The sequence below is a fragment of the Parus major genome, chromosome Z (genome assembly GCF_001522545.3).
Source record: "Parus major isolate Abel chromosome Z, Parus_major1.1, whole genome shotgun sequence".
In the NCBI taxonomy this organism is placed as follows: domain Eukaryota; kingdom Metazoa; phylum Chordata; class Aves; order Passeriformes; family Paridae; genus Parus; species Parus major.
In genome coordinates this window covers 23,736,510-23,759,926 of record NC_031799.1, presented here as the reverse complement: position 1 = coordinate 23,759,926, position 23,417 = coordinate 23,736,510, and the positions used below count along the sequence as shown (strand labels likewise).

Below are 23,417 nucleotides of genomic sequence, written 5' to 3'. Positions count from 1 at the left end.
TTGATTTCTCCCTCAGTAAAAAGTATCCTCTACCTGACCTAATAATAAGTCCTGGAAAAATTGCAAGTGCAACACATTAAATTAACAATCACTAGAGAATAGCAACATCAGTCAGCAAGGAGGCTGTGCATGTTCCATGACAAGGACAAACAAGTTTCAATGCAACTGTTTCTCAGATGCCACAGGACACTGTGAGTCAAGGCTCAAACTTGGAGCACAAGACAGTATCTCTAATACACTGACCATATCCTACCTGCTGATGTCCAGGAAATAAAAAGGAGAAAAAAAAAAAAACCAAAACAAAACAAATAACAGAAGATCCCAAAAATTCCGTAAGGTACTGAAGCAGAGTACCACAGCATAGGAATAAGGAAAAAATACTAGACTAAGATATGGATAACCACTGGGGGGAAGCTTTAAAGAGCATAATATTCAGAACAATGACTCAAAGAGACCAAGACAAAAATGCATGCTAAAATGGCACAAGTCTGTTAAGTCTACTTTTTTCTGATTACACATGCCTCTTTGAAAACAAAAGAAGCAGGGCCAGGTCAACCTCTCATCTCTTCAAGGAGTGCAACAAAAAGATACTTTGTGCAGCTCTGCTCCTTTTGTACCAAAAAAACAGCAGCCAGAGTTTGGTGGATTAAAAAAATGGTGGCCTAGCAAAATGCAAAGGCAGAAAAAGGAAGCAGCTGTGACCCTGAAATCTAAAAGCACTGCACTTTAGTACACTTGCCTACTGTGGTTGCAGCTAAACTCACATTATCAGCACTTCTCAGTAGTCAACACAGGGCTTTGAACCCCACCAACAAAATATTTCCTCATCTGTGTCCCGCACACATTAGTAGATACTACAAGTAACTCTGTGAGCTCAAATGCCTGTGCTGTAAAAGTCTGAGATTTGCTGCTGACCCAATCTATCTCTCAATATATTCAAGAAGACAGAGAATTTCCACCTTAATTCTTGTCCATTATATGCCTGCATTATGCAATAGCCTATAATGCAGAATGTAGTCTTTTTCTTTCCCACAGGACAATTGTGAAATTCTAGTTGCTAACACAATATGGAAAGACTGTAAAAATTAAGTTTTCTAGCAGAAGAGACAGCTGTTTGAAACAATTTTTTTGTTAAGAACATTTTTCAGAGACTAATGGATGAGACAGGGAAGTGCATATTAAGAACAGTCTTATATTTGAAACAATCAAGTAATAATTAAGGTGCAGTGAAGTCTATGACACTGAGTAACACCCACAAAACTGGATAAGGCAAACTGCTTGAATCAAAGTGTTATAAATTTTTATTATGATATTGGCTCTCGCAGATGAATATTATATATTAAATACTTTTTAGCTATGTATGTACCTTTTTCTTGCTAACAAGTTTTAAGTTTAAAAGACTTTCCTAGGTACAAAGCAAGGAAACCCCAGAGAGCAAGGACACTGGAGCCCAAGCAGTTATCAGGAGAACAATAGAAGCCAAACTGTTATCAGCGGAAGATAGGAAGACCAGCCACCCTCAGGAAAAGGATGAGGGGCCCGGATGGTTATCTGCCCTGACCATCTGCAGAAGAAAATAAACCAAACTCCAAAATAATGCTGACTAGCAAAATAAATGCTGACCAGCAGAAAATTGTAAAAAGAGGGCGGAACCAGGGAGGGGATGCTTTGAATATTCACTGGACCTTCATAGCAGGGGGGAATAAAAGGGAGAGTTCCTGGGATACCAGGGGTGTTCCTGGCAACCCTCCAGGGCACCCGGCCGTTTTAACCCTTTGCTTTATTTCTTTTGTCTCCTAATTGTCTTTTTATTTATATTAAATTCTTTTTATAATTTATTAAGTGAATCTCGGTTTTTAAGAAAAGCATGTCCAGATTTTTTTTTCCCTGCCCAAGACAAAGAAAACATGGAAAATACTAAGTAATCACAACTTTAAAAAATCAAAACAGTGCTCAACTTCTCTCAAGATGTAAAGGGTAAAATCAAGGGTCCTGAAAAGTCACTTTGTAACTTTTTCAAGTGCTTAACTTCTCCCTCAAAATTTTCTTCTCCTGCATACTTTTATAACTAGACCTACATGTTTTCCCAGAACAAGTACTAAGTTAAACCAATAAAAATTTAATAACCAACTCGCCAGTCACAAGCTTACAGTCTTGTCCACTGTACAAACTCATAATATATTCTTTTATTAGTTATAGGTACGTACTTGTACTGAAAATAGTATTTTAGTACAATTGCAACTTACCAGCATAATCCTGAGCATTTACACTTCCACCAGCTTGTATAATCCTACGCACAAGGTTTATGTCTTGGTGAATAACAGCTCTATGCAGTAAGTTCTCACCATACACATTCCTCCTGTGGATTGTTGAAAGTGAAAGGGCTCGAGTTGGATTTACAGAATTCCTACCAAAGGCTTCTCGTCCTGAAAAATAATGTAAAAGATCTGTTGCACAGAAAAGTATCTTTTTGCTCTTATCTTGGCTTCAATTTATATCAAAGTTAGTAAATAAGCTTCCTGAAAAAACAAACATTTATTCAACCTAGTAAAAATTAAAATCTCAAAAAACACATCACAAATAGAACAGTAACACCATTTAATAAATGATGTTATAATGCATTCCATAACAAAATCTCCAACTGATATTCAACACACAGAACTGACTTTGTAGAAGTGTTTTAACTTCAGACTTCCTTTCTAATGACATTTTTTCAAGGTGCACTGCTTCCTAACGGACAATAAAACCACTGTTCTGCATTCAAATCATTATCAAGGTGACCATTTCAATAACTATTCAGTTATTCAGTAATTTCACCTTTCTTAAATTTATCCACCATTCATTTTACTCATCTATCTTTTAAAACCTCTGCTTTGTGAGGAAGTATGTACACTGGGATACTGATTGAGATTAGCTCCCTCAGGTTATCTTTTCTCATTACTTCACAACTAGCTCAGTCATTTCTGCAATGAGTGAAAGGTGAATATGAGGTCTAAATGTAAAAAATAAAATATAAAAGAGACTGGTTTTAATATTTAGTTTAGTATTTTACAAAACAAACACTATCTCCCATTATGCAGTCATCACAGTTTTCAGCTTGGCTTAACTTATTTTCAGTACACAGATGAGCTGTCCTGTACTTCGCCAGCACTGCCATTCCAACATCCCTTAAAATAGTGGGGAAGAGCATCCTGGCTACTGCCTCTGACAAAAAACAAGGAGGGAAGAAAGAAGGGAACAAAGAAGCAACAGAAGAATCGCCTGAAGATAAACATAGTGCAGGCCTAGGCCACTAATTCATCTACTGAATATTCTTAGGACAGCAACGTATATACATTGCTCCTCTCCACAAGCTGTAGCAGGTAAGCCTCACAGGCCATAGAACTCCACCCAGGCGCCAGTGATGCCTGAAAAAACCTAGAAATGAAACAACTTTTGAAGCTGTATTAGTATAGGAGATAACATAAAGGCTGGTCTTTATTGGAGGCCTCTGGGGGCATATGGAAAACGCCCACCCCACACGGGGTGAATACAGTTTTATAAGTTTAGCAAATTAACTAACTGACAAAAATCCCCAATTAGAGACAGAAGTGGTGAGGTAATTCTCCCCTGGTTCAAATCTATTCTGAATCCTCCCCCTCAGATAGGAACAAAATTTTGTTTTTGCAAACGTCTCCAAAAGGTCATTTCAACCTTGGTTCCCAGGAAGAACCAAGATAGGATAGGGGCCTTAGACGCCCAGCTTGGAGCTTCTGGAATGTGTTTTGTCTTTTCGCCTATCAGGACAGGGAAAAGGTAGAGAAAAGTAGTAGGGCTAACTACGAATACAATAATGGGCTACATAGCTACAAATATATGTGTAAAGAACATGCTGAATATATAAAAGCAAAAAAGGCAAAAATCAATTTGGCATCACCAGAAATAGACCTTAAAACCCACTGTTTTCTTCTAGAGCTGTAACTCATGCAGCCTGATGTTTTGTGCATTGTGATACACTGTGAGCTTGGACTAATTCCAAACATTCTTAAATTCTTGACTCTGAGTATCTAATAGATAGGGGTTTCCCTCAGCTGAGCACGCAGTTCCTCTGTGCTGTCCAGCCTTGTAAGACACCAATCATTTAAGACATGCAGTCGGAAGTCAGAGCTTGTCCAAACCAGCCAAGCAGTTCAGGAGGGATTAAACTTCACAGAAATAAACAGAATCATGTGCAGTTTTATGTTATACTTTATCTCATTAAAATCTTCCTTGAAGGGATCTATTTCCGATTACTTCCACTTGCCTTCCCTAGAGCTTTCCATGAGCCTGACCTTGTACAAAACAAGTGACACGTGCAGACCCAAACCAAAACTTATCATGGGGCGGTTTTTTAGAGTGAGTTGCCAAACTAAGATGACTCATGGGGTCTTGACAGGTCTGATGTGAAAGGCAGGTAAACTTGCTAGATTGGTTTACCATGAAGCTACCTCTACAGGCAGTGCACTCTTTCTGTAGTAACCATGCTAAAGAATCTGTAACTTGTTTACTGAGTAGAAACCAGCAAGTCAATTTGAAATAGACAAGCAGCTAGTCATTCAACTTTTAATCTCATCAAAATGCTGCTTCCACTGTGAATAATTGAAATCCTGCAAAAGAGATTTATATCCTGTTAACTGGAGGTGGACTTCTTTGTGGGTTTTAATTTATTTTCTTTTTTTTTTATTTAAGTATCTTCGTGTAAGACGTTTAAATGACTGTAGGTAAATGGAAAAACCCAGTCAGAGTGGACTTAAAAAGAAAACCCAACAGATAAGACCTAATCTTAAAGATGCTGGAGTGAACATCTAAATGAGAAAATTCTTTATTGTCCCAAAAAATTCCTCTGAAAGGTCAAAAATTTTTTCCACACGTACCTTCAAAGGGTGAAAACAAAAAATCTTTCTCTCTAACAAAGCATATTGCAAATAAAAATACTTCAAAAATGTGCTTTGTGGTAGTAAAGGCCCTATAATCCTGTAGACAGGCTAACAACAGCAGGTACTCAAAATAGAATAAACTGGTTTTTATAGGTCAGTTCTTGAGGATGGCACTGCTCTGATAATGATTTTGAACAGAACACTAAATGGTAGAAGGATAAATAAATTTAGCTCAGGATCTACCTTTCCAGTCTGCAAAAAAACAATTCTCTTCTCCTTTTCAGAACCATAACTTTTTCATCTAAAACACTGTAATAAAAATTGCATCCTGGAAAACATCTCATTATTCTTAAGGAGCTTATGAAAACAAGTTAACTGTTAGGTTGATAATATAAGGGTTTTCAGAAGAAGGGAAATGATCCAAAACTTTCATTATTAAAATGAATGTTTATACCATATTTTTAAAATAAAACCATGCCACAATATATTGGAAAAATTATTAAATATATTTGATTGAGTATAGTTGCTCAAATAATAACCTGCATGATAAGAACATAGAGTATCTTACTCTGTTTGTTGTCAATTCTCTTGCTCCTTCTCCTCTGATTAGCTTCTGCAAACTCACTCAGAATTATTTCTTGCCATATGATGGTTTCTAGATCCCGCTTGTCTTCAGAAGTAGATTTCTGATTTTTACTGACAAGAGATTTGCTTAGAATCAACGAGAATATTCTCTATATAAATCAGTGTTTACCGTAGAGCTAAGAATATGAATACATTTGATTTCAAAAGGAACTCTGTCATAGCAGGCTAACTTAGGTAGTACTAAATAAGGAGCAAATCAGCAGAGAAACTAAATCTCAGATCTTTAAATAAAAGGTAAAATTTTCTCTTAGATCATTTAAAGTCATTCACATGACAAATGAGTACTCCACATGCATTGTATCTATTAAATTAGTATATAAAAAATAACTTAAGAATTATTATGCATTAATTTCTCATACTCAAAATGCTTCTGTTTGTTTCTTGTTACATTGCCTCCATGAGCCATTCCCTGCTGTTTCTTCTAACATTTGGTGATGAGAAGAAAAAATCACTGTACTTTCCAGAGGAGGTCTCACTTACCTTGATATGGTTTGGGCTGGCTCTGCACATGCTGCAGGCTCCACTGTACATGAATGTCCCTCACTAGTTTGTTTTTCACTAAAGGTGGCATCCAAGAAATCTGAAATTACTTCTTTCTCTCTCTGCTGACCACCCACAGGCTGTGACAAAAAAAATAAGTATTAGATGCAACTGGTAGGCACGAAGTTAAAACAAAGACCATATATAAGAGCTCCAAGAACACTCTTTTTTAAATTGTATGCCCACCAGGAATTGAGAGATTGCTTAAGTGAATAACTGCAATTCTACAGGTATGAAAGAGGCTGCTACAGAAGAGGCAATCCTGAACTAGTATGCCATGCAAAGTGTTCCTGACAGAATTAACCAAGATAATTAGGCTACTCAGAGTCACAACTTAAAACACAAATCTAGGCTGGATGACAGCAAACAAAAGTTCTTCTATCTGAAAGTTATTTGATTGGACATTTGAAATGACAACAGATTAATTTGAGATGTCTTAAGAAAGCCCATCCCATCTCACTGTTGCAGAAGCCTAAAAATTTACAAAATGCAAGATCCATGTTTCACCTGAAGTTCAGTAACTCCCAGCTGAGCAGTTATTTCTGCTCAGATATACCATGCCTGAGCTATAGCTGAAATTCACTTCACTTACCTTCAACCTTCTAAAAGCCAGGCATGTAGATGACACTAGGCATCATCATTACCTCACCACTTGTAAAGAGGAAGAGCTACTCTGAGATGATAGAGACTCACCTCATCCTAAATTGATGAGGTTATATGTATACCAGAGACTTAAATCTAATCCCACCCTAAAGACAGGTCACCACACGGAAGTTAACTTGAGCTGCTTGAGTTGTTTTAGCCATGTGACTGCAACATGCTGCCATGTATCACTCAAGCTCCTGAAATCTGGGTACTCATTAGTTTATTACACACTTGAATAATGCTGAAAGCTTTTAGGACACACCCTCAGCACACATGCACAGAAATTCTTTCACAATGATATGGGAGAACTGGTTAGTCCTCTCTTGCGAAACAAACAGAAATGGAGAATGTACTGATTAATATTTTTAAATTGACATATTTAGTAGAGAGGTTACTAAAGAGGGAAATTGCCTTCTTAGATGTGGTCCCTCTGGGTCAAGAGACAGTGCATGTTAACATGGGATCTGGAGTTGTTTAGCATGAGGAAAAGAAGTCTCAGCAGTGCCTTTATTGCTCTCTACAACTACCTGGAAAGAGTTTGTAGTGAGGTGGGGGCTGGTCTCCTCTTCCAGGTAAAAAAGCAATAGGACAAGGGGTAGCAACCACTAGTTATGCCAGAGAAGGCTTAGATTGGATATGAGGAAAATTTTTTTCATGGCAAGTGTGGCCAGGCAATGGAACAGGCTGACTAGGAAAGTGGTGGAATCATCATGCCTGGAAATATTCAGACATGTAGACATGGCACTTGGGGACATGGCTTAGTGGTAAACACAGTGGTTCCTGTTTGGACAATTGGACTTACTGATTCCAAAGGTCTTTTCCAACCTTAATGATTGTATGGCAGCTGGGAAAAATCAAATATATTAGCTTAGAAAATTATCATAGCAGTACTTCCCATGGAGCCACATCTGCAATGGGAGTGGGGTTTGAAAAGGAGAAGAAAACATTTCAAAGAAAAAAACCCCACAATTGCTTTGTAAGAGACTATATATTAAAATATATGGGATATCCCACATCCTGATTGCATCTACAAGTCTGCAGATTCTCCTCTTCTGATACTTGTTACAGCACAAGAATACTCTGAAGAAAGAAGGGTGAGAAAAATAAAGGAGAACAATATACTGCTACAATTCAACAGTTACTAACAAATTAACGGGTCTTTTTCCTTAGTAATTGCCTCATTACCTTCTGCCTTTAAGAACACCAGATAAAGGCACAAAGAAAAGATAAAGGTGATTGTTGTATAATCACAAGAATCAAAACAAGAGGTTAGAGATCACAATTTCCACAATTTTGAGTAAATCTATACATTAATCTTCACACAGCTGTGCTACAAATTTCAGAAATCAATACTTCACAAAGAGCTTTGTAAAGTGCTATGGTTCTGAGAAAATCGGCCTACAGACCTTTCAGCACTTGAAATTAGCCATCTTTGTGGCACATTTAATTACATGCTGATACATTCAGTTAATACTACTAGAAAAAGACAGAATTAACTTACAGTTTTTGGATGCTTTATGCCATTGTGGGTTGTTAAACTACTTTAAATAGCCACCTTTACATGACTGATCATTGATTTGCAGCTCCAGATTATTCAAATACAATACAGAGCACAGAATCAGGTTGCAGGTTTACAAGAGATGTTTAATATGCTCTGCAGCATAAATCTGTCTCCTATCTGTTCTTCTCCTTCCTTTATTATAATCTAAACAGGAAAAAACAATAGCTTTCCTTTCATGCTCGTCTCCATAATTTTGCATTGGTGTTATTGAATAGAAATTAGGTGTTACAGAACACCTTTACAGCACAAGAAGCAACAAGAAGGGTCACATGCTGCATCCACACATACTGGTTTCTTCAGGGGAGGACAGGAACATAAAAGCATGCCTCAGTTTTTTTCAGTATGTCTTGCACAGGCAGAACTAAGCACAATAAATACACTTCTAAATACATGTGTAAAAATTCCCTCTGAATAATCTTCCTAGTCTATAGGAAAGACATAGCTATAATCTGTTTTGTAATACTTGCAAAGCATTTGCATTTACAGCAGTGAGAACTATGACAAAAGAAAACAGCACACTGCTGCCTGGATGAAAAACAGAATAGGATGCAGTAGGAACCTGGAGATGGAGTTGGCTGGTGTATGCTGGTATGCTACAAAGAAACAACAGAACAGTGTTTTGAAGAGAACATGAGACACAGAAGATGCACAGGGGGTCTGGGAGTTTTGGAAAATTTCATGTTGAATCTAGGTTTCCACATCAGTCAATAAATTAACTTTACTAGGATTTCCCATCCCATCAAGCTTCGCTGTTTTTGTAACATGGATACATCTAAACAGAAAATACACTACTTTTAAAACAAAAGCAACTGAAATTATTTAAACATGCAAATTACTGATGCTAGTTTATTCTTTATTAAGATTGTTTACTAAGGTTCCATCTTCAAGTAATTTGGCTACTTTAGATAATGTTTTGATAAACATAATGATAAACATAAAATTTCAAATATTAAGTAAACTGTGGTTATACTTGCTCATTTCTTGTGCTCTACAAGTTAGATCCTGTGAAGGCATTTATTTTTTCCACCTGAATTGTAGCAAGTCGAGGCTCCATCACGTTTGTTATTTGAGCGTAGTCATCACCTACCTGCAGAATACTGGTTTCTGAATTTAGCTGCTCTTCCTTGGCATTGAGCTGTCTCTCATTTGGCACTACAGGAGTGGCAGCTTGTACCATTGATCCTGACAAGGCATTCAGAGGCAGCACAAGCTCTACTGGCAGGGCATCACTGCTCTCAGCTGCTGATGGATCAATGGAACAGGCATGGCCCTGACACTTCAACTTGCCAGGCAATGGATTTTTAACTTTAAGACTCTCAGAATCACTAGGGTAGCTCAACAAATCACTGATGTCAACTTCACTAGTCTCTATATTCTGTTCAGTGAATACATCCATGAAAATCTTCCCTGGGCATGACAGTGAAAGATCTGTATCATTATTAAGGGAATGCTCTTTTACTGTGTTATCTGTGTCAGTAATGGTCATGCAGGTTCTGCAGCAATTATCTAAAACATGTGGAAATGTATCTTCTGGTCTGTTCCTTTCAAACTGTTATTATGTCTTCCACAGGATCATGTAGACAGAGGCTTATTTTTGGAAAGCAATCTTCATTACTTAATTTTAGTGATACATAAAAATTAAGTTTAAAAAGTTTACCAGAAAAATGGAGGAACTCTTTCTAAAAAGCATTTAACTGAAATTCACTTTAGAAGTCATCTCTCTTTCTATGTATGTGTGTACATTTTATTACGCATTTTTGCAAAATCAACAAGACTCAAAGCCTTCCTTCATACAATACATTAACAACAGTTAGACTGAGCTCTCAAAAGAAGTCTCAACTTCAGCTGTTGACTTCTATAGTAGTGAAAATCCAGGGCAAAAGAGACTAAATCTTTTAATCAAAGATATTATGTCATTGCCAATGGCAATGGCAAATAACCTGAGGGTGTTACAAGGATTAAAAAGAAAGTCATTAAAAATTTCTGTCACATAGAATTAATGGAAGTAAACATATTCACACAAACTTAAAATACATCGTTAGTAAAACACAATATAAGAGTTTTGATTTATGTGTTTATGTGAATCCAATAAAGGTGTGGAGAATTTGTATCTTTGCAAATTTCAGTTCAAAACCTTAGGATTTTGAGAAGTTTTCATGGTGTGGTTTCTACACTGGGTACAGAACACAAAATTGTAATTGTTCTTGGAAAAGTAATACTGCTGTTTTTCTAATTACTTTGAGCTACATTAAACAGAAGCACCCACTCTTATATCAAGAAATTCCTCTCCTATTTTTTTCTTTATCCCTGTTTTAAATGCTCTGCAGAAAAAAAAAAATATGATGCCTCCTGAGACCTAAACCATACTTTTTTTCTATATAAAATTTGTATATAATACCGCTCTAAAAAAATCTAAGAAATCTAAGAAAAATCTCTTTCAATGCATTTTTGGAGTCTTGCTGCCAGCCAGTGGCAATACCAGGCAATGCAAGAAATCTTTAACTACTGGTGACATGTTTTAGATAAAGTTCACACACAATAAAACTGAAAGGGTAGAAATCAGACAGCACACACTCAGGTTCAGTTTGCAAGCTACTATAAATCCCTGTGTCTTTCTTGAAAAATTATTCCCCTGCCAGCTGTTTCCTATCTTTTACATGTGCATCAAATTGTTCCTAACTACTGATTACCTCTTACTTTGCTTTATTGAATTACACTTTTACACCATTTCTCTAACTCATCTAGACTTTAAAAAGCTGGGGAAAAAGAAAAATACACTGGTATAACTTTCTCTTATTGAAGAACTATGGTATAAACAGCATGTATACATTTACAAATTTCCCAAGAAAAATTTCAGTGCATTTGTTGAAGAGTGGGTGAAATTTTGCAAGATCCTAAGAACCCCAAAGTCAACTGAAATTCAATCCTTAAATGTGACATGTTCACAAAACTCCAGACACCGTAGACCAGGTGGGTACAAGAGAGTAGAGGGTCCACCAGGATTCCAAAGTCCTTCTCTGGAAAAACTATTTTCCTGTCAGCTAATCCCCAGCTGTACTGGTGCCTGAGGTTATTTCTCTCCAGATGCAGAACTCTGTATTTCCCCTTGATGAATTTCATGGGATTCCTCTCCTCCCAGTTTTCCCATCTGTTCAGGTCCTTATGAATGACAACACAGCTATTTGGTCTATCAGTCATTCCTCCCAGTACCATCTCCGAACTTGCTGAGGGTGCAGTGTGTTCCATTTTCCAGGCCACTAATGAAGACATTGAACAGTACTAGTACTGGCCCCACTACTGACAGACTAACCACAACAGAAATCAGTGCTGCTACATCATCAAAACCATGAAAACTCAGTAAGAGTAGTTATGTCAGAATTCTATGCATAGATAATATATAGATTTATTTTATATTTTCAGTGATATACAAAACTAAGATATTCAATGACTCAGTGCTGGTTATCAAGGTGTCTGTCTTGACCTTGCTTCAAATCAGTATATAGAAGACTGTGACAGCCATTGGTTCACCTCACTAAAGATCCTTCTGTGGGACTCTGACCTTGCTAGTGCCAACATCAGCCAATATCCAAGAAGAAAAATTCACTGTAGTAGTTATTTCCAGCCTTCTTACTCCAGGCTCATAAAATATTTTCTCTGGAGATACTTTCAAAGCATTCAATCTGCCTGTTCTCCAGAGGCTAGTAATAATAGGCAATCTCTGTTTTGAGGCATTTAGAATTTGTTCTATGGGACTAATCTTGTACAATGAGAATGTTTCATTTAATAAACTTGTATTTTAATAATATCCTAGGAGATTTCACTTTTCCCCTTTGTTCTAAGATGGAATATTTGACCCTGTCATCACTCATATTTGCAGGAATATGCATGAACAATAAGGACAGTAGAACAGAGCAGCATTTTACTCTGGTAAGGACAGTGGAACAGAACAGCACAGCCCTGGAGAAATAGATAAAGGATGTAACTTAAACAAACAGATGCCATGCAAAATGCAAGAAGGACGTCAGCTCAGCTCTGCAAGGCCGACAAAGCAGAAGTTATGCAAAACAATGATACCATGCTTACTCAAAAGCAGAGGTCAAGGGACAGGCACCTAAAAAGGACATAGGACATTGAAAAGAGCTAAAGAAGACCCTAAAGAATAATATAAGGACTTTTGATAAGAGGTGCAACTATGTAAAATAAAATAATAGATATTAAGTAAGGGGGATAGCTAATGAATGCCTGATTGATCTGTGTGATAAACACTGTTCACCAGAGCCTCAGGGCACTCAACTGGAGGAAGGATCCTGCAAGTGACCACTGCTGCAGTAAAGAATGCCTGCTCTCAATATTCAAAACTGTGTTAGAAAGTTCCTGTCTGGCCAATTTTAGTATCAATACTGGTCTCAAATCTACCTTCAGTGAATTCTACCAAGAACTGCTTTTTCCCTGACATAAACCTCAGTCAGGATTCTTGAAAAAAAACCAAGTAAACTGATTTATACAGAACCCTAACTTTTTATTTATAGGTACAAAACAATGGGACTAGATGGTACAGCCATAATGATACAACAGTTGCCTTAAGCAGAGTCTTCCACAGCAGAAACTCTGCTACTACCTATTTCTGGCCACAAGAAAGACTCACCCAAACAAAAAGACAACCTCTTCCTCCTCAGAGACCTTCCAAATGCACTGCCCTTCTCATAGTTTTCATTGGTGGGAAACATTTTAAGCTACTAAGTGTCTTCATTACTTTAGCTTAAGTAACAGCCCTTATAGATTTTGTCTCATGATGATGTCTTTCCCACCTCACTTTAACTGCTATGCTTCTATTCCTGTGTACTGCAAGCTTAGCAACTACACTTCTTACTGAAAAACAGAAAATAAAGCTTAGATTTAAAGTTGTTTTAAAAGTGCTCAGTGTCAGTGTCAACAGCTATATGCTCACCTTTTCTTCTGCATCCTTCTGAAATCCATTCAATTTGATATCTAAATTTAGGAGAAGAAAAAAATACATCAGTTTTACTTTCCACTTCTGAAAGTTCTTACCGTCTCTTAAAAAATGGCATAATTTCCTAACTAAGGCTTAATTTTCAAACCTTAAAAATTACCAGTCATGTTCCCTAAGTGGAACTAACAATAAAACTTCTGGTTAGGCTCTATTAGTCACCAAATTATATGCCAGAGCTATTTTGTCACATTTCTTCACTGCAGTTTAGAGCCCTGTGTTTCCAAAGACCATCAGCAGGTGCAATTGCCACCCATTTCACATGACAAGAGCTAGCCTCTGCCCTCTCTAATCACAGTGCAGACAGTACTGCTAAAATAATCCAATAACTTATTGCCTCTATAGCAATGATCCCAAACCCCCTGATCTCATCACTGTTTCAACATTCACGTGAATGATGGCAATTTCCTAATCAGAAATAAAGTGAATGTTTTTCTGTTGGATTACCAAAAATAAACTCAAGAGGAAGACAGCAAAACAGACGGGGCAGTCCTGCACTTCTGGGAACACTGAGGAATGGAAGTACAACTTAAGTAGCAGCACCTGCCATACAGACCTGGTGAATAGTAGCATCTTTGTTTCTCTTTTCTTACAGGTGCCTCTGATACTTGGATGTGTAAGAAAGATGCAAGTAGGAACCCTCCATGACCTGTTTACCTTAAATATCTACAAGGCATTTTAAGCACGATATACTATAACCTTTGTCAGAAAATTCCACAGCAATGAAATAATTTAAAATTGGATATATACCACTGGCTTGAGAAAACAGTTACTTCCTCAAACAATCCTAGCAGAATACTTAAAAAAACAGAACTTGCAATACATGACTATAAAAATGGAACAACTGTTGTAAAAAACACATATAGTCAGATTCTATATAAACCCACATGGATACTCATCTTCAGCTTATCAAATTATTTCCTCAAATGATTTTGTCACAGCTAGAGCGATTCCTAGTTTTCTACAAATAAAACATACCTACAGAATTATTTTGCTGTTCTTCTGCTGCAGAATTTAATGAAAAACCAGGCTTAGAAATATTGTCAGTAGATGATGAATGGCTTATCCAACCCCTAAAATGAAATAATACAATAAAAAAATTCTTAAGGAATTGTAATCTGCTCATCTTAGGAACATTTTTGCAGTACTTTGAGTTGGCTGCTACCTGTAGAAACAGCTGTAGTTATTTAAGACATATACTTTTTTTTTACAAGGATATGCAATAAATAACACTTCTTGATTTCCTGTGTGGAGCTAGCAACATTTGCACATTTATTCTCTAAGTGGAAAAAAAAAAGGGCCTTATTTATTCTTTATTACTTCTCTCTATATTTCTTTTATAAATCTATTTTCTACTAAAATCTTTCCATAATTTCCAAGAGCAAAAACCTAATATTTTTAATATAAGCTTTTATTTGTCTAATGGTTTTCACCAAGTTCCATTACTCTTGTTGGTTACGTTCTTAAACCATTTAAGGTAGTATCATCAACAAAAATAAATCCAACTACAGCTTGACCCATATTGGACACTGAACTACTGCTGACATACAGATCCTTCACTTTCAAACATGAAAACTGTTTCTCAATAGAACACTGGGAATAAAATAAGATACAAATGGAAGCATAACAGAACTACTCAATTACTTAATTTTGCCTGACTGGAATTCCTATATGACATATTTTACTCACTTCAGTAGGGACTGAGACTGGTCAGATGTGGATGCCTCTTGAAGTACCTGCAAAGGAATCAAAAACTTAACAAGTTAGTAAACAAAGTATTTGTTTGTTTTCCCAGTCTTATTGCAAGCTTATCTTCTTCCTTCTGTAATTTAGTTGGGAAATGGAATTCTTACATCCAATTATTACATACTATTAAGATATAAAAGCATTCCACTTAAAACTTTTTTTACTTGTGCTGTTTCACAAAAATGTTTAAAAATAAATCAATACCAGAGAAGAAAACATTCACTCACAAGAAAAACAAACTGTTGCAAGAAAGATACTATTCCTTCAAACTTAAGATGTTTTATACATCAAAGGACCAAAACACAAGGTATTTTAATTTCAACTCACAGTTTTAATCTTTTTTAGACAACTTTTTTCATTAAATAAGACAGGGTGCTGTTCCAAAGGCATGTTTAGAAAGTTTTTTCAAAGAGATGCTTAGTATATTGCTCTCAAGACCCCTAGAAGTATCTAACTAACCCTAAGTAACCCTAACTTCCAGACTTGCACACCAGCTGGTTCTGAGTGACAAGCCAACACAGGAAAGAGCAGGTGGGTAAAGAGAGCACTGATCTCACAGCAGGAGTCGAATTCCAACTCCTTATTACAGAGACCTTGGATCTTCTTTTTGTACCTTTGCCAACAATGCAGAAATGTCCCTCAGTATGGAAAAAGTAGCCTTTATACAAAGTCTAAAGCAAACTAGGAATGATCAAGACAGTCAAGTGAATTGCAGAATGATTCTCTCACTGATGAGCTAAAACTGGGTATTACTAGTGGACTATCACACACTGGCTGCAATTTTAAACAAGCCATTGACTTACAGTGGCAACATTAACAGTAATAGAGGACTCTAAGAAAGAACACCTTGGTGTGGACACTAAGTGACAACTTCTCTAGCTTACACAAAGTACTAGCCACACAATAAGAACAAACATCTCAACAATTGCTTCAAGAGGAGGACAGAAATTTCCCAGTAGCAAGCACTACTAAAAGGCTCCCTTGGAACAGAACAGATTATTCAGTTTGTGCAATTATTGACAGATATATTTCCAAAACATGGCAGTGAGATAATTTGCAGAAAGCTATTTATTTTGCTTAAATAGACCCTTCAGGTGAGCTTGAATATTTACACAGAACATTATCCAGAGACCAAGCAAAGTCAGGAGAAAACCAGAAAAACTACTAAACCTCTCTAACTGGTTAACACTGCTCAGAGAGATGCTTAAAAATCTCAGCAAACTACCATTACAACTCAGAAGAAGATGCTATTTTTTTCTGCCAAAATACTAGTTTCTAAGCAAAATCAGTATATTGCTCACTGGTTGAGAGATCTTCTCTGTAATAAATTAATATATGAATAAAAATTCGAAAAGGTATAAATAAGATATATGTGTTTGTAATAATATAAAATACAAAATGTAAAAAGTCCTTCTCCGGGTCTGGTCGGGATTTCCCTCCGAAAAGCAACAGATTGCAACCAACACCCAGATAACGAACTCAAGCAGGCACATCAGCTCAGAAAATAGACAGGAGGAGGGCCATCAGGAAGACAAAAGGACTGGCTCGGAGAAGATATCTACCTCCGGACCTGAGCAACGCCCTGCAGATTTCTGTTGGGAGACAATCAGGTCAACAAAAAGACAAGCCCCGAAAAGATAATCATCGCCAGACCTGAACACCCCACCTGGCAAACCGGTGTTGAAAAAGCAATCAAGGAGGACAAAGGGAAAAGCACTGCCGAGGATATCCATCTGCACCGGCCCGGATTCCACTACTCTGCCCTGATGACACAAATTGAAATACATACAGAATCTCTTTACATATGAGGAGATTCTGTCCGGACACTTGTTAGCTCTATTTTTCTATGCCAGGAAATCCATTCACCTGACAATCAAGGACACTTGGTGAATGGAGCCTGCTTAGAATTCTAGCCTGAGGACATAAAATCTCTATAAAAACCTAGGCTTGAAAGCCCTCAAACGTGGATTTGGGAATCCTATACCTTTGGTGTAGACCCTGTCCACCCAGCGCTGCGCTGACTATTTTATTGTGGTTTTTTTCTCTCGTTGTTGTTTCTTATCAAAATTGTTTTATAATAAATCTTTTATTTTTTTATTTAATCCAAAATTGCCTTTGCATTTATAACATTCTCCAACCATATACATTACACAAATGGTAGTTTTGGCCACTGACTGAAGTACTAGGAACAACCTTTCATCCTGCCCTCCTTTTTGATGAAGAAACTCAGCAAAATCTTAGTATTTTTTTCTCACTTGAACACTTATTTATACAGACAACTATATGAGGGGAATTCTGGATGCTTTCCAAAAAAAAAGACTAATGCTTAAAAGCTCTTAGGTGCTACCTAACAACTTTAGGTGCACTTCACCAAACAGTGTAAGGAAAAAAAAATTATAAAAAAGGGGACAGCACAAACTAACAATCATTATACCTGCCTAAACAAGCCATAGAATACTATGTTAACAGATAATGAAAATTACTTGTTTAAAAGAACTTGGATCCTACTAAATCTGTATATATGTCTACTGTATCTCTGGTAGATGAAAATTCTTAATTACATTTTTTTACCTTACAGAATCAAAGACAGGACTGCATATCCTAAGTCTCCCATAACCCATTTGAAGTACAAAGAAAGCCAAGACTCTATAGAACAACTGAAACAGATGTTACTTTTTATAAAAACATTCACAGCCATCTACTCTGCACAAACCTCAAATCACATCACATCTAAATGCTGTATTCATATATGATAATTTCTGAGGACACAGAAGGAAAGCTTCTATGAAAGTCCATTCGATGTTGGCTCTTGAAGTGGTTGAAGAGCCACACTGGTGCTAGGTACACTCATGGGTATCAAAGATGAAAGGCCAAGGACATTCCTTACAGTATTCAGTAAAAATTTAATATTTTATATTGTCCCCAAGCTGTGCATGACCAAGCTGCCAGTGTCTTGCTATACAGGTCCCACCAAAACAAAAGATACTAACAATCACCCAAACTATTTGGTGAAAAGTAGTAGGCTTCTTTGCTTTTCTGACTTTTTCTTTAGTGGACTGGGCATTTGTCCTTAGATTTGGAATTGTCTAATCTGGTGAAAACCATAAAGCCACAGGCTAAGGTTAAGAAGCAGTTAGTCAGATCATCTCCCAGAAAGGAAAGGGAAAGAGCAAAGTGCACTTCTCTCATTCCCTTCATCCTTAGAAAAATCACGATAAACTTCAGTCAAGACAACCCTCACAGATGCAAGGAGCAAAATTAAGTTATGGAGAAAAATCCTTTAAATAACTGCTTATTTTGGATTTTGTTCACTGTTTCCCACACTGTCAGTTGAGATAAATTTATTTGCAATTCTAGAATGAGCTGTAAAGCATTCACATTAGTAGAAAGCTTGTCTTTTTTCAATGTACCTTTTGTCATCTAGGAGGCAGTCTAGCTCTTTTTAAGAAAAACTCTATTTTACTGGAATAAGGATACACAGATTGTGGGCTTTAGACAGGTGATTCCAGGCTAAATAGAGTGTAACAGTCACAGTTAAAAGCTGAGAACCTGTTTGGCTCTAATTGTTTCATGACCCTGCCATATGCAGGTGGAAACCTAATTGCTCAACTGAATAGAAGTTTATGGGCTAGCTACCAACCATGGTAAATACATTAAAAGGTAGGCTAATTAGCAGGTTAGGGAATGCAGAATTATCCATAGAGTAAAATAATTACCCCTCATCATGCAAGCAGACATTTTATTCTACATTTTGGATCATTATCTCTTTGCCTTTGAAAGAAACAATTGATCAATCATCGGATAACAGCTAATCTCCTAGTGAGTAATCCAGGGTGTATGCTGGCACAGTCAACTCAGATGATTACCCTTCAGCTCCTGAAGAGAACATATCAAAAAGTCTGTGCTCCTCCACAACTTCTTCATCTTTGTTCTGCGCTTGTTCCTCAAATTTGAGACGTTATAATCTCATGAAAAAACAGAGAAGCCACTTTGATACATTCCTGCAGACTATGTGCTACATAGGTGACAGGATGAAATTAAATTTGGCTGTTAGCCACCAGATCCCCTCAAGGGGAGGCCCAGTGGGTTTATTAATAATTAATCATTAGATATGCTTAGAGAAGACATTATCATTGCTGGACTTACTGGATTTATCTGTTCTGTCTTGTGATAATATGTGTGGTCACCAAATTTCTGTATAAAAGAGATTTCTGGAGAAAAAGCTCCTAGGGAAAAAAAAAAAAAATCCCTGGTAATTAAAATTTTGATTGTCTTAATTTCTGTGTAATTTTCTGTAATTCCATAACTTTTTACATAATTCAGTAACTGAGCTACGTGGATCAAAACTTCTGATATGCAATGGATTTAACTGGCTAAATAATCTATCACACCAGATTTTGAAACTACATGTATGAAATAGAAATTATTAAAACCAGCCAGCAGTGGAAATTTATTTCACTTAGTATTCCACCACCATCCCAAATTTTGCACTGGAGAATAGGCCTTTCCACTTATGTTTTAAATTAATAACTGCAATTTTGGTAACCTGCCTAATCCATGCTATTAAAATATACTTGTACTCCTAGATGGCATTGTTTCTTTAGTGACTATACAAATTAAGATTTTCCCTCAAAAAAAACGAAAAAGAGAGAAAGCCCTAAGGTTGGACCCTATGCTGGAAAACTAAGATGTTGTTACTGACACTAACAGAATACTAGTCAAATTCATATTTACACTATGTATCTCATCACCAAATTACCATTATACAAGTATGCACTAAACTGTGAATGATGAAATTCTAATTCCAATTTACTAAATATAATATGATGCAGGCAGAATGTCAAAAATATCACAATCTATTACAGTAGCAGAGTACAATTGTCTGAACACAGTCAGACATGCCTCAAACCATGTATGTTGAATCTTGCAAGGATTTAATTCCAGTGGACAGCCACAGGGAAGCTCAAAATGGGATGATGCTTCTCTCCTCACTTAAGACTATTAAGCAACTATAAAAAGTTCAGCATTAGGAAATTTCAGCCATTGGAGTTTCTGCAGATTACAATGGGCTGAAGATAAGATCTGTATTAACACAGAGCAGGTTGTTAAAAAATTATAGTCCACTCAGACCTTCAATTTGGCAAAAAGATAAACATAACCAAATCTGGAAAAACACCACGTGTCACTTAAAGAATAGCCAGTCTGAAATATCACTGAAATAAAATCTATAGGATGCAAGTCAAATGAAACATATAAAAATGACAAGGAAGTGATGTGAAACTATTATATAACTAAAACATGTTTGCTCATGTAACCTGCTCTGTGGGAATTATTAGGGAATATTTTAAGACATTAAATCAGTGAGCATCCATTTATGCTGAAAGTATTTAATGATACACTAAACATAATGCACTGAAATATCCCTACTCAAACTTTTTATGTTAAAGAGAACAGATATACTAGCAGTATTAATGGGATTTTTAAAATACTATAAGCAGCTAAAGTTACATACAACTGTTATGCATATAGAATCAATTTATTTTATTCTGCACAAACATGTACACAAAAATACATACATGTAAATAAAAAGGACATCCCTATATATGGCTCAAACGCTTCCCAAGACAGGGATTCTCAGTCACAGTATACAGGAATTACAGAGAACTCAAGAGCAAACCTAATCAAATATTAAAAATGTGCTGAAGAATCTTTTAAAATATGAACTAAAGTTAGGAATGTAATCAAAAAGCACACAGCTCCTAAGCATGAATTTCATGCAACACTCAAGTTTAAAGGACTCAGGAAAAATCCAAAGCAACAGTTTAAGGAGAAATATCAACACAGATTGAAAAAAGAATCTGTCCTACCTTTATTAACACTTATCTCAGTTGTTAAAGCAATGTCCTTGTTAAGATAAGCCAACCTTTGCAAAATAAATAGAACAAAAGGTCGTTAAGGAGTTGTGAGCATTACAATCCATAAACTCAAAGGGCGTCTGAAAGCGCCCATCCCAGCCTCTGCCGTGGGGACACGCCTGGGCGACCGCTGACACAAACTGTAAAAAACTCCCAAACTCTAGAGATGCATGTGATTTTCTGCATATAGTCACGTCACTAGGGAGGCACCTCGCTGCTTCTAAGTACGTCCAAGAAATATCTGCATGTGGTTTCAAATGCTTGCTATATCTTAAAGGATGCGAGAGACAATATCATGACAGAAATGACATCAAGGCAAACTTGCAGGGAAATAGAATTAGCAAGAACTGTATTTAATAGTATTTATTTTCTCCTAATTGTTTTCTGGGATATTTCACTTCTGTTGACTAAAATGTTACTAAAATGGTGGGTCCTGAGGCATAAGCACCAAGGCACACAAGATGTGTGAGAATAAATGGAGCTACCTGCAGAGCTAAGAAATACTGGGTCTAGAAACATATAAAACGGCTCTGAGCAGAGCGGAGAAAACAAAAACAAACAAAACAAAACAAAGAAAAGAAAAAAATATGGAAAGAAAAAACTCTCAGCTCGGGAGCGGCCCAATCAGACGCCGCCGCCCCCACACAAACAGGTGGGCAGGTGGCGCTCGCAGTCACACCGCATTACCACCTCCTCCTACAGAACTCCTCTTCCTCCTCCACATCACTCTCCGTCACAGAGCCCTCCACGACAGTCTCGTCGCTGTCCGTGTTGCTGCCGGCCCTCCCCGGGCGCTCCAGGGTGCGGCCACTCCGCTCCCCCGGCGCTTCCTCGGGCGGCCGCCCGCCCTCCTCCGCCACGGCCGCCATCTTGTGGCGCGGCTTCGCTGCCCTTCGGGCGGCGCCGGGCCCGCCAGAACCACGGAGTCGCAGCAAATAGCGCGGTGTCCGTGAGCACACAGGCCTCGCTTCCCCGACTCTGTGGGATCCTGACGCTGGGCGCTCAAGGGGCAGAAATGGTCATCTGCACAGGGAGTTAGAGAGAGTGAGAAGGGGTTGTGAAACAGTCTCTTAACAGCGAAAAAGGCCAGACAACTTCAAAGGGGGGACCCTGAATGAAGGGTTACCTTTGACTGCATAGTCTGAGGTCTTTAGAATCATAGAACGTTAAGGGGTTGGAAGGGACCCTAAAAGGGGCCCAACCCCGCCTGCCGTGCGCAGGGACGCCTCTCACTAGACCAGGCTGCTCAAGGCCTCGTCCAACTCGGCTTTGAAAACACCCAGGATTGGAGCATCCATAGCCTCCTTAGGCAATGTGTTCCAATGCCTCACCACCCTCACAGGAACTATTTCTTCCTAATACCTAAACTAAACTCTCTTTTTGTCAATTTGTACCCATTACTCCTCATCCTATCATTACAGGTCCTGACAAAAAGTTCAGATTGAGTTGTTGGCTCCTGCTGTGCCTGTTATCAACTGGCTGGAGGAGCCACAGGTCCCCACGTTGTTTGGGTGCAATGGATTGGGCCAGTTCATGGGCTCAAGTCTCACAGTGAGAGATTTCGACCAGTAACTCACAGACCACCTTCTCAAGAAACCCTCCTACTTAGCATCAGGTGAGTATGCAGACACATTAGCATGAGAAACACGAGATTCTTTCAACCCATAAAAGGTAGAATACTAATTAATAAGAGAAGTAAGTAACTTGCAACCAATGAGCTGTGATTTGTTTGCTAAAATACATATATATATATAGTGCAAAGTTTCAAGGATTGCTGCGCTTTATTTGTGGAAAACTCCACCTTGTACCCTGCACAGAATAAACAATGTCTCCTTTCAAAACTACGCTCTGTGTCAGTGTTTAGAGAGTCCCTAGATTTGCAATACTTCTCTGTCATGGTTAAGTAGCTTACTTCATAGCTACCAATGAATGGTTCATTTGCTCATGAGTGGGAATAAGTTTGAGATAATCATGTTTAGGCTGCAGATATGAGAACTCAATGTCAGTGCACATGGTGTTATGTACTTGCAGAGACTACAGAGCCCAAATCACCATAGTGATTCCTGCTCCCAGTGACCTTGATAAATTAGCATTTTTAGTATTTGTAAAATCATGGTAATGGAAAAAGTGGAAAACAGAGCAGAAACACTAAAGGTCATCTTAAATGAAACGTGAATACATATAATTGTTGAAACTGTATGAACTGCTGTTTTGCTTTAAGTCGGGTGCATATGCAGTTACAGCAATTGCTGCACATATTAACAAATGAGTCCAGAAATCTCACTGCTAATACTTTACACTTTTCGGCTAACGAAGGTGTGACCCTGAAAAAAATACTATTGTTAAGACAAAAGTTACCAGGGGAGATGGATATGCAGCAGTAAATTATTAAGATTTATAAATGTAATGAAGATGAGAATGAAAAGTGTATTTACATGTTAAAAGACTGAGCTGGCTCAATT

The 23,417-nt window shown here is 37.5% G+C and overlaps 1 protein-coding gene across 3 annotated transcripts in view; it reads right to left on the bottom strand.

The window, feature by feature from the left end:
- The window catches only part of ANKRD31 (ankyrin repeat domain 31), a 66,682-nt gene extending 44,101 nt beyond the window's left edge, over nucleotides 1-22,581 (bottom strand). For all 3 annotated transcript variants that reach the window (XM_015652248.2, XM_033520308.1, XM_033520307.1), the window contains exons 1-9: nucleotides 21,646-22,581; nucleotides 20,908-20,963; nucleotides 19,187-19,266; nucleotides 14,984-15,030; nucleotides 14,273-14,367; nucleotides 13,235-13,275; nucleotides 6,021-6,160; nucleotides 5,464-5,591; nucleotides 2,247-2,426 (exon numbers count right to left, since the gene is read on the bottom strand). In XM_015652248.2, the coding sequence (XP_015507734.1) occupies nucleotides 2,247-2,426; nucleotides 5,464-5,591; nucleotides 6,021-6,160; nucleotides 13,235-13,275; nucleotides 14,273-14,367; nucleotides 14,984-15,030; nucleotides 19,187-19,266; nucleotides 20,908-20,963; nucleotides 21,646-21,824 (946 nt within the window). In that variant the 5' untranslated portion in view covers nucleotides 21,825-22,581. The remainder of the gene's footprint in view (nucleotides 1-2,246; nucleotides 2,427-5,463; nucleotides 5,592-6,020; nucleotides 6,161-13,234; nucleotides 13,276-14,272; nucleotides 14,368-14,983; nucleotides 15,031-19,186; nucleotides 19,267-20,907; nucleotides 20,964-21,645) is intronic.
- Nucleotides 22,582-23,417: the final 836 nt, after the last annotated feature.